This window comes from Lolium rigidum, chromosome 7, assembly GCF_022539505.1.
Source record: "Lolium rigidum isolate FL_2022 chromosome 7, APGP_CSIRO_Lrig_0.1, whole genome shotgun sequence".
Taxonomy (NCBI): domain Eukaryota; kingdom Viridiplantae; phylum Streptophyta; class Magnoliopsida; order Poales; family Poaceae; genus Lolium; species Lolium rigidum.
In genome coordinates this window covers 73,441,109-73,450,950 of record NC_061514.1, presented here as the reverse complement: position 1 = coordinate 73,450,950, position 9,842 = coordinate 73,441,109, and the positions used below count along the sequence as shown (strand labels likewise).

The following is a 9,842-nucleotide window of genomic DNA, read 5'->3' as shown; positions in this document are numbered from 1 at the left end:
CGACATATAGGTTAGCCAGTTCTTTACATGTACAACAAGTTATACCAGGTTAGGTTAGGTTAGTGCTAACAGAGTTCGACCTGGACTACTCCGTGTAACCCTAGATCATGGCACCTTTACAAGCTAGATCTCGGGAGCCCTTGAGGCAGAACCCTGATGACAGTCAATCGAGATTTTTATCACCTGTCGATTTACAAGGGAATATGGGAATGGTCGAGCCATGGAAGCCTCCTCGAATGCATGAAGATATTAGCCAGTTTTGGATGAGGTGCTTTGAAAAGTTTGGCTTGACAAGGTCATGCAATGGGATTGTTGGATTAAGCCATGCTCATCAACCCTAAAACAAAAACTCCATATTATCCGAGAACAAAAATTTTGTTTCCGCGACTGCTCCGCTGAAAAACGATGTTCCGTATTTATCTCCATTTCCACCAATAATTTTCCTTTTCCATGTTTAGAAAAAATTCCATACACTGTATTTCCATTCCATTTTCGCTTTTACGCGAAGAAATAAAAAAAATTCCACTCTATTTTCATCCCTACTCGTGCCTCACAATACCGATGGAAAGAGACTAGGACCGGTACTTGTAAAATACTTTTGTTTTTTATCCTTGGCGCTCCCAAGAAAACCCTAGCTTAAACGCAGGTGTTAAGTATGCACAAATCTTTGGATAATTATCTGTTTTATGTGGTAAGTTCTCGTTTTCTACTCTCTTTTTTTGCGGGTAAAAGTTTCTACTTAATTAATAGTATGGGCTACAGCTTTTGGCCCCGTTTAAAAATAAAGATACTATCATCACCCATCAGGTTCATGTGCTCACACTAGTCCACTAGATCCTTAATTTCCGGTAGAAGGCCTAACATTTTTGCGGACACATCATATTACTATCTCCGCGCCGAAAAGGATGCAATATCAAGATACATCTAGATTAATTGAGACCTATGTGGACGGAGAGAGTACTATTACATGTGTCCATAATTTTTGTCGTGGTTTTAATTCAAATATGAACTAACACCACGGCAAAAGATTATGAAACCGAGATAGTGGCGGCGTAGGTTGCACAAAGGTGATGGGCAGTCGGCCGACGTTGTTATCACCTGTCGACTCGCTTACAGGACGAGTGACTCGGTTCTTATCACCTAGTCAGTGGCGCGCACTGGTGTGCAGGCTAACGGATTTCTGCTTACACGATCGCCAAGGATACAAGTGCTGCTGATTCGGTAGCTCACCAGAAAGTGAGGCCACTCTGCCTAAAGTCATGCGCGCTAGCTGCATCATCTGCATGACACATGGGCAGTTAGGCTCGGAGTGGGTGCAGCTACGACGAGGTAACATTTGGTACACTTTTGGTCACATTTGAAAGGTGAAGACTGACCAAGGGAAATGAATCGAGCGGCATATGCATGTTGATAAACAGCCACAAACCAACCAACACAAGACCGTGGGAGCTCAAAAGTTAGTATTAGTTGCAAGAATTTTCGTTTATAATCAATCAGGGTGTTTGGTCTAGTGGTATGATTCTCGCTTCGGGTGCGAGAGGTCGCGAGTTCGATTCTCGCAACACCCCAATTTTTGTTTCCTTTTTTTGCTATTTCTCTCCAAGGAAACCATTCTGCTTTTTTTTTAGCAGCCATTCTGCTTTTGCTATGGGTCATGCTGATAATCCTCCGGAGGATCAAAGGCCCCGAACCTCCGACTGGAGCGTTCGACACGTGTCCCTTCCCCTGTCATTTCTCTCTCCAGAAATAAACCCAAAAGGCTAACGAGAAACTCGTCTGCTCGCACAACCACTCTTTCCCCCACATCATGTTCTGGTGGCGTCGCTACTCCCGTGACGCACGCCCGCCGCCGTCGAACCAAGTCGAGACCGTCGCCGGAGAACAACGTCGAGGGCTTCGCCGGAGAAAATCGTCGGGGATTTGCCATAGAACCACGTCGAGGGCGTTGCTGATGCAGCATCCTCTCCCCGCGCCGTGCATCCCCTCCATTCCACGCCGGCGTCGCTGCTCCGTCGTCGTAGAACGCTAACGCGACGTCGCCGGTGGAGCAGCACCGCCGTCCACCATTGCAGTAACATCTTTGGCCCCTTAAGCACCACCACACACTAGCGGTAGCATCGCCTCCCCCGCTTGCAGCATCCCGCCCCGATTTGCAGCTGCGCCGCCTGCTCCCACGTAGCTCCGTGACCCACCCTTGCAGCAACGCCGGTGGTCTTATGTAGCACCAGTGCACACCTTCAGTAGCTGCGCCGCTGCCTGTTTGCAGCATCCCAGTGGCAGCGCCACCAACGGACGATGGAAGCATCTTGGGAGGCCCGCGGGAGCACCACCGACGGACGATGGGAGCATCGGCGGCCGCCCATGTGAGCAGCACCGGCTGCCCGTGGGAGCAGCGCCGACCGCCCGTGGGAGCATCCCCGGCCGCTGTTGGAAGCATCGCCGGCCGCCGTGGGAGCATCACCGGCTGCTCATGGAAGCAGTGTCGGGCGCCCGTGGGAGCATCGCCGGCCGCCGTGGGAGCATCACCGGCTGCTCATGGGAGCAGTGTCGAGCGCCCGTGGGAGCATCTCCGCCAGCCCGTGGGAGCATCGCTGGCCGCCGTGGGAGCATCACCGGCTGCTCATGGGAGCAAATGTCGGGCGCCCGTGGGAGCATCGCCCTGCTTCTCTCGCCGTCAGTAGATCCCCTCGCGAAAGCTAATCGATATCGGGATCGACGGCGGCGCCGCGGGCGAGGGAGAGGGACGGTGGCGGCGAGCTGGTCGGAGTAGAGGTCACTGGCGCGGCGTCGGCCTGGTTCTTCGATTCCTGCTCGGTGGCGTGAATGAGAAAGAGGATGGGGGATTTTTCTGTGAGATGAGGACGTGGGGATTGAGTGGACGGGGGAGTTGGGACGAGGAGATAAGGCAGTGGGCCCCGCAGCACATGTCCGTTTTGTTTCTCTCGTTGTCTCGCACAAGAGGGACGCGTGGCGCAAGCTCGATCCGGAGGCCACGCGCGACGGAGCCTCCGGCCGGATATAAGCATTTTCCTTTTGCTATTCCCACCATTCTGTATTCATTATGTACTCTCTGGATACGCAAAAGTGGCCCGCTCGATGGCCCAAAGCCCAGCCAATTTAGCTGAAGCGCCTTTTTGTCGTTTGGCTATCCTGGAGACCACGACGTTGGCCTCACAGCACTGATATAAACCCTGCTCTAGGAGTACAATTGTTTCGTTGCTTTCCTTGGCGCTGCCAGAGAGCCCCAGATAAAGCATCCCTTATCGAAAAAAAATCAGGTATACACAAATCTTGGGATCATTACCTTTGCGTAAATTTCGCCTGCAGTTTAGACATCGTCCGGTTTTTATCTGGAGTTGTGTAGGCAAAGCCATTGGTGCACCAAGTAGACATGGGGGGTTCTCACAGTTCTTATGGTGGTTTCTCCAGTTCGTTCCCGTTTCATAAAATGTTCAGATTGCCAGCTTGGCAGCCATATGCTAGGCAATTTGAAAGCTTCAAAGCAGGGCCTGTTTTGCCAATCCTCTCTCCACTCCGGTGCCAATGCTGTGGTGAATACATTGATGCATGTCATGCGATCTGTATCATCCTAATCTGGAGTTCCACGCCTGGAAGATAAACCTCAGGATGATCCTCAAAGAGACTGATTCCTTCTGCTGTTGATACGTGCTCACTCCTGGAGCAGGTCCTTGCGCTGGCTGGAGTTTTCTTCTGATGTCCAACGTCGTGTCAGACATGGCCGAAAAATGTTGGATGTGGTGCCTTTTTGAGCTCCTCATGTTGTGTAGCTTTATTTACAGACTCCTAGTAACGTACACTAGCAGTAGGCAGTGTTTTCTTTTGTACTCTGGTTGTAACTGGGCGTTGGCACTCTGTTTCCGTTGCTTCATAATGGAAAATCGATCTCTGTCAAGATCTCTTGGAAAAAAAGACATCGTCCGGTTTGGAGGTAGGAATAGGAATGTAGGATACGGCCACGATCCGGACGCCGGTATACAAGGTGCAATGTATGGGCTATGGCGCAAAGAATCGTTCTGCTTAGGGCGTGGCTGACGGTTCTCCGCCAGGTGTCGGCGTCGCTACTGCAGTCCAGGGAGTCTATACAAAGGATCGGAATCGTTCCGTTTACGGCAACGTTGATGTGCCCTGGAACAAACGTTGATTTCCACGCTATCCTGCTCCAGAACAAATCAACAACAACACCCTCTTCGTTTTTTTTTTGAGTTTTACAGCCCCTTCGTTTTCTGGATATGCCTTGTACCCAGGTCCCAGGATGATAGATTTGGTTGGCTGAACTATCTTCCCAATGTGAGATGCTATTACTATTGACCATTTCACCTCCAGGCTCCAGGCTCCAGCAGCAGGTCTCCTCTAGCGTGGATGCAGGAGTCATGGCCAAATTAAGATGGGCCTATTTTTCTTCTGGTTTCACATTGTACATTCACACACCTACTATCGTAACGGAAACTATAGTATGTACTGTACAGAAATTCATCAGTTCAAACAACAAACACAAAACTCGCTTCAGTGTTTTGAAATGTAACATCTTCACAGCCTGTCTTAACAGGACGAAAATTTTATCTATACACATGACTTACATTAAGAAATACTACTGTAGGAGCCTGCTAATAGGGGAGGGGTGGAGACAGACACTGTTCAACTATTAAAATCAAACACCTATACCTATATATGTTCCAACTCCTAGAAAATGTGCGGAACTTTGCTCGCTAGAACACGCTCGCGCCTCTCGATATAAGCATGCGGGAACCAGCCTGCTTTCCCCTTGCATTCACCTTCCGCCCAACCATTGCTTGATATCTGAGTTTGGACGAGACAACATCAGATGAAGGTAAGTGTAGGTTCTCAGACCACTTAATAGAGAAGCCTTGAATCCATTACTAACTTAGGAGAAGCGTACAAAACAAGGAAACGGAAAATAGAAAAATATTATTACCTGTCGGACGATAACAATGTCGCCAACTGACAAGTTAAGTTCAAACTCACTCTCAGCCTTGAAGGAACCGAGGGCCTGCATCACAAGGAATATAAAGAACTTATTTAACAAGAATCCCTCATATTGCCAACTTCATGTACATTTAGCATTGTATTTTTTATACAGGACTATGCCCCACCTCTCCCAAGAAGAAATCCACAGAGTTGACTGACTGATCAGCAGAAGTGGACGCAAACATGTCATTAACTTCATCATATGATGGTGGTGGTGGCATATAACTTTCTGCTGCAGGGGTTGGAGGTGCTTCGATTTTTTGGCGCTCAGACACCATCTAGCAATCAAAATATTATTATTAAATTGATGCATGCCGTGTTTCTGCATGCTTCACATTGCACAATTATGGAGGTGCCAATTAAAAGACTAAGATACAAATGTAAGCAGATGTAACAAATGCTGGAATCCCATACTTACTTCTTCCTCCAAACGGTCAAGTATCTCCAGAACATTCTGATGGTAAGCTCTCTCGGCCTCAACCTTTGGGCCAGAGAAAGAATGTCAGCGACCACATAGTTTTCTGATATAATGTGCATAACAAAATGTTGGAATGAATGTTACTCTTGATGTTCACCATTGCAATGAGACGTTGTAATGTCAATCTTTGCTGCTGCCCCTCTACAGCAGCCATTGCTGAAACAGCTTCCTTTCCTAATCCCACCATATTTGACTTCAGTTCTTCAAGTTTATACTCAGCTGCTTCCAACTTTGATATAACTTCTCCATTCCCAGCTGATTCTCTTACTCTGTTTTGGCGTCTCGAAACTTCAACAACCTGCGAAAGGCAAAAGTAAGCAAGATAAATAATGTTGTTTGCCTGTTCAGACTAACGAAACGATGTATCCCGAAAGCGCAAGAATGTGACTGACTAGATTAAACATGACCTGACATTGTAATAAGATACTGTATAAATGTTATGTGGAGAGCCACGTATGGGCCCCAGCCCTGACTGCACAACCTCATGGTCCAGCTCAAAGTGGCTAGGATGTCCTTATTAGTATAGAGTATTGATTAGGTTCAAATTCGGATTAGGTACAGAGTCCTGTTTAGATTAGTTTTAGAGTCCAGATTGTATCACGTTTGAGTCGGCTTGTCAGCCAAGATATCTCTCCTATATATTGGGCTTCTCCCACGTTCAATAAAGCATGAGAATTCAGAGTATTAATTTTTATTAGGCTTAGGGCAATTAGAGTTTGTTCCAATAAAGTGCTTCAATGCAATGGAAGCTTATCAGAAGAGGCTGAATTAGTCTATCCATAGACACGGTAACAGTGTGATCGTTCCTGTACACAAAAAATACAATTGTCCAAGTTGAGAACTTCTATGGAACAAAGCCAGTTCAGGGAGTCTCAATATATTCCTCATTTTACTCTATGCATAGAACTTTCTCAACTATTCATCTATAAGGCTTGCAGTATATGAATACATAGTAGTAGGAACATAAACTAAACATGATATAATAGTGTTGAGGTGTGGTACATATAGATTATGTAGCTCTTGAATGAGTGTTGTCCTGAACTTCCAAAATAACTACAAGGGCATTATTACAGAATTACAGAAGCAATGATTTTTCACCTGAGCATCAGCTTCTTGCCTCATTCTGTCGTATCTCTGGGCTAGATGTCTAGCATCCTCCAGAGGGGCACCCATTACCATTGCCCGTAGCGGCTCAGCCACCTAGAATTCAACAATTAATTACACACTATCAGACATACTCTACCCCCTGGTTAGACAATTGGATGTAAGAACATAAAAAAATACTCACTCCGATCCATAATAAGTGTCATGGTTTTAGTTAAAATCGACACTTATTATGGATCGAGAGAGTATATCTTTCCAGTTATCCCAAATATTATTATACAATCTATAAGAAGCAAATATCCTTAGATATCACAGTAGTTATGCATTTTCCACCATATATCATATATCCTAGCAAATTCATTTGACTATTTGCAAGAGTTATGCATATGAGTTAACTACAATAAAAAAACAGGGTGCATTCAAATTTACCAGCTATGTGGATCGTAAGTGTCACAAGGTAAGAAACACATCTAGCGGTTGGAGAACATACCTGTGTACCAAATGCTTTAAGCATGTTCCCTCGTTCCTTTTCTATGAGTGAACGTGCCTTTCCAAAGTATGTAGCAGCTCTGGATAAAGTATTACCACTTGTACATGTGTTTTCAATGCCGTATTTCTGGCTATCGTCCGACAATTTGTTCCCTACAAATGTAGATTGCATAGCAAATCAGCATACATTAATGTAAATATGGAATTACAAATATAGCAGACCATTTGTAATGCTAGGATCAAAATTACTCTTAAGACATAATTGGAGGAACATACCTATCTCCACTTGCTTAGATCCTGTCACTATGTAGCCCTCCACACCCCGAACAATGTCCCTTTGAAAATGCTGGCAAAAGATGCCAATGTTTTAATCAAAAGGAAACGAGGTAGAAATAAAAGAGATGATATAATTGAGTTACTCATACTTTGGCAGCACGAGTTGATAAGTAAAGTTTTTCCAGTCTCTGGTGTAGTTTAACTTCTGATTCGTCTGTAAACGGATTATCAGAATTTCCATAGGCACCAGCCCCAAACTGCTTAAATACTCCCTGCAATGGTACAGATAGTTGCAATGTTATTTTGTTCATACCAAATTTGAATGTTTGACTTATTGATGCCACTTCATAGCAGGGATTTGGACATTTAAAAAACAGCCATGTTGCTGAAGTACATACCATACAGTACATGTGGCCAGTTATAACTTACTAATAGTAGTCCCTATTCAGTATAGAGGTTACATCCTCTTTTTTTTGCGGGGAGTGTACAGGTTACAGCTAGGTGATTCAGTTTTGCAATGCGTGAGAGGCAGACTTCGAAGTGGGGTGCCGCTGAATTTCCTTGGCACGGCGCAAGCATCAGTACAAAAATACTGATATGTGTAGTTTCAGTATTAAATATTATAAATTCAGCTCAGAACCTGAGATCTCCTTACTCAGCTAGCAGTTCTTATCATAATTTCATTGAAGCGGAACAGCAATGCATAGCAATTAGTACAAGTGAGTATTTCCAAACAGCATAGTTATCTCAAAGGCGAACCAAATCATGATACATGTTTACAGCCTTCTTAGCCCAATAATAGCCTCAACCTGAACACTTAATGTAAGTCTTTAACTTCATAGGATCATCATCCAGTTAAGCAAGATGGATGCAAAGCGATCAGGTTGTATTAATCAAAACCGTGTACCGGGACTGATTATGTTCATGCAGTTCTCTATTTCGAGGAGTAATCATAATTCATGAGCAATTATTTCATCTAAAACCCACACATACATAATTGTAACCAACCTCTGTTTTTTTTTGAGTAAGAACATTGATTTCTTTTAGAAAGAAAAACAACCAATTTGATCACACCTCTGCCTCTCTGTACTTATCTATCTATTCATTTCTCCGGTTCCCGGCATCAATATATCTCTCAATATAACTGCCAAGACCAAACTGTGTAGACAGAAAAATCCTATGCAAGCACTCTGCCTTTCCAGCAGATACAGATAAATCAGGCACCAAGTCAACTACCACTCCTACATCTGATCACCAAACAACCACGATGACACGGTCGGTGCGCGTTCAGCCGAGCCGTAAAGGGCACTCTACCCAGATCGGTCGAGAAAATTGCGAGAGGCGATCAGGAGAGACGGGCTAACCTGGCGCGCGACCTGCTCCTTGAGCCTGGAGGCCTGCTTCCACAGGGCCTCCATGGCCGGATTCGCGGGCGGCGGAGCAGACGGTTTGGGGGATTTGGGGAGGACCGCCGGACGGGACGGGTCGCGCGCGGCGGAGACGACGAACGGGCAACGACGGCTTGGTCTCCCCTTTTGTCAGACGAGAAGGACGAGGCCGCCAGCGGCTCCGATGTGTCGGTGGTGGTTAGCTGGCTCCACGGCCGTGCCCGCTGGAACCGCGTCGCCGGAACAATAAAACGGTTCTGCCGCCCGGGCCCACTTGAAGGTAGGCGTACGTCCGTGTCAGTGTGCCTAACATGGGCCCAAAAAGCCCAATGCTTAAACATAGGCCCGATTATGGCCTAAACTTAAGGCTAACAAATCAGGCCTGAACGCGGTCCAACAACCGGCTCAGTTGTCCTGGCCCAGTCCTTGCATAAAGTCTGAGTAAATGACAAAAAAAAAAACTACGAGCAGTGTCACGGAACTACCAAACGTGTTCGTTTTGTCACATGACTACCACTATTGAGACATGTGTGCGACGCGGAGCACTGATTTTTCAATTTGTGTGTTTTAATCCCGTTTCTGGTAGTTAGGATCCACTGTCAGTTCCTACGTGGCAAAAACAAATAGGACGCTAATTTTACAAAAGACCCCTATCTCCCTTTCTAAAAAGCAATCAGGTCCCATCCCACTGGCAGGTCCTAAGTAGTAGAATGCGGTTCATCCCCACGAAAAATAAAACTAGCAGTTAGGTTTTCATCTGCTACGTAGTCTTGGCATGTGGGCTCGAATAGTAAAAAAAAAACGGTTTAACACGTCTAAATAATGAAATCAGTGCTTCGTGTCGCAAACATGCCTCAGTAGTGGTAGTAATGTGACAAAACGAACATGTTTGGTAGTTCTGTGACACGACTGTCTCAATTGTGGTATTTTTTTTTGTCATTTACTCCCTACAGTCAGCATTATGTTATGTAGGGCCATGCTTGGCCCAGCCCAACGTTCGGGCTCATAAATCATGCCTGAGCCCAGCATGGCCCGTGATTTTTGGTTGGGCCGAGGAGGACGGCTCTGTACCGTACCCTCAGCTGTGGGTTTGTTTATAC

The 9,842-nt window shown here is 45.9% G+C and overlaps 1 protein-coding gene and 1 non-coding gene across 3 annotated transcripts; one reads left to right on the top strand and one right to left on the bottom strand.

Moving 5' to 3' along the window:
- Nucleotides 1–1,496: 1,496 nt before the first annotated feature.
- Nucleotides 1,497–1,568, top strand: TRNAP-CGG. The gene has a single exon. It is a non-coding gene; the product is annotated as a tRNA-Pro (tRNA).
- A 2,930-nt stretch (nucleotides 1,569–4,498) lies between these two features.
- Nucleotides 4,499–8,849, bottom strand: LOC124676171 (SH3 domain-containing protein 2-like). Of its 2 annotated transcripts, none has more exons than XM_047212245.1 (10): nucleotides 8,719–8,849; nucleotides 7,504–7,626; nucleotides 7,355–7,424; nucleotides 7,080–7,231; nucleotides 6,584–6,685; nucleotides 5,583–5,783; nucleotides 5,426–5,488; nucleotides 5,133–5,285; nucleotides 4,955–5,029; nucleotides 4,499–4,818 (listed from the first exon to the last, which is right to left on the bottom strand). In XM_047212245.1, the coding sequence occupies exons 1-10, from the start codon at nucleotides 8,770–8,772 to the stop codon at nucleotides 4,702–4,704; spliced, it is 1,110 nt and encodes a 369-aa protein (XP_047068201.1). In that variant the 5' UTR covers nucleotides 8,773–8,849; the 3' UTR covers nucleotides 4,499–4,701. The 2 variants fall into 2 exon arrangements, with proteins under 2 accessions (XP_047068201.1, XP_047068202.1); XM_047212246.1 differs by having other exon boundaries at nucleotides 7,355–7,413; nucleotides 8,719–8,825.
- Nucleotides 8,850–9,842: the final 993 nt, after the last annotated feature.

Coding starts and splice junctions, on each gene's coding strand:
- LOC124676171 (XM_047212245.1), bottom strand. CDS start 8,772: ATGGAGGCCCTGTGGAAGCAGGCCTCCAGGCTCAAGGAGCAGGTCGCG. Junction 5,784..6,583: donor GGCAAGAAGCTGATGCTCAG/GTGAAAAATCAT, acceptor TGCCTTTCGCAG/GTTGTTGAAGTTTCGAGACG. Junction 4,819..4,954: donor ACATTGTTATCGTCCGACAG/GTAATAATATTT, acceptor GTCCAAACTCAG/ATATCAAGCAATGGTTGGGC.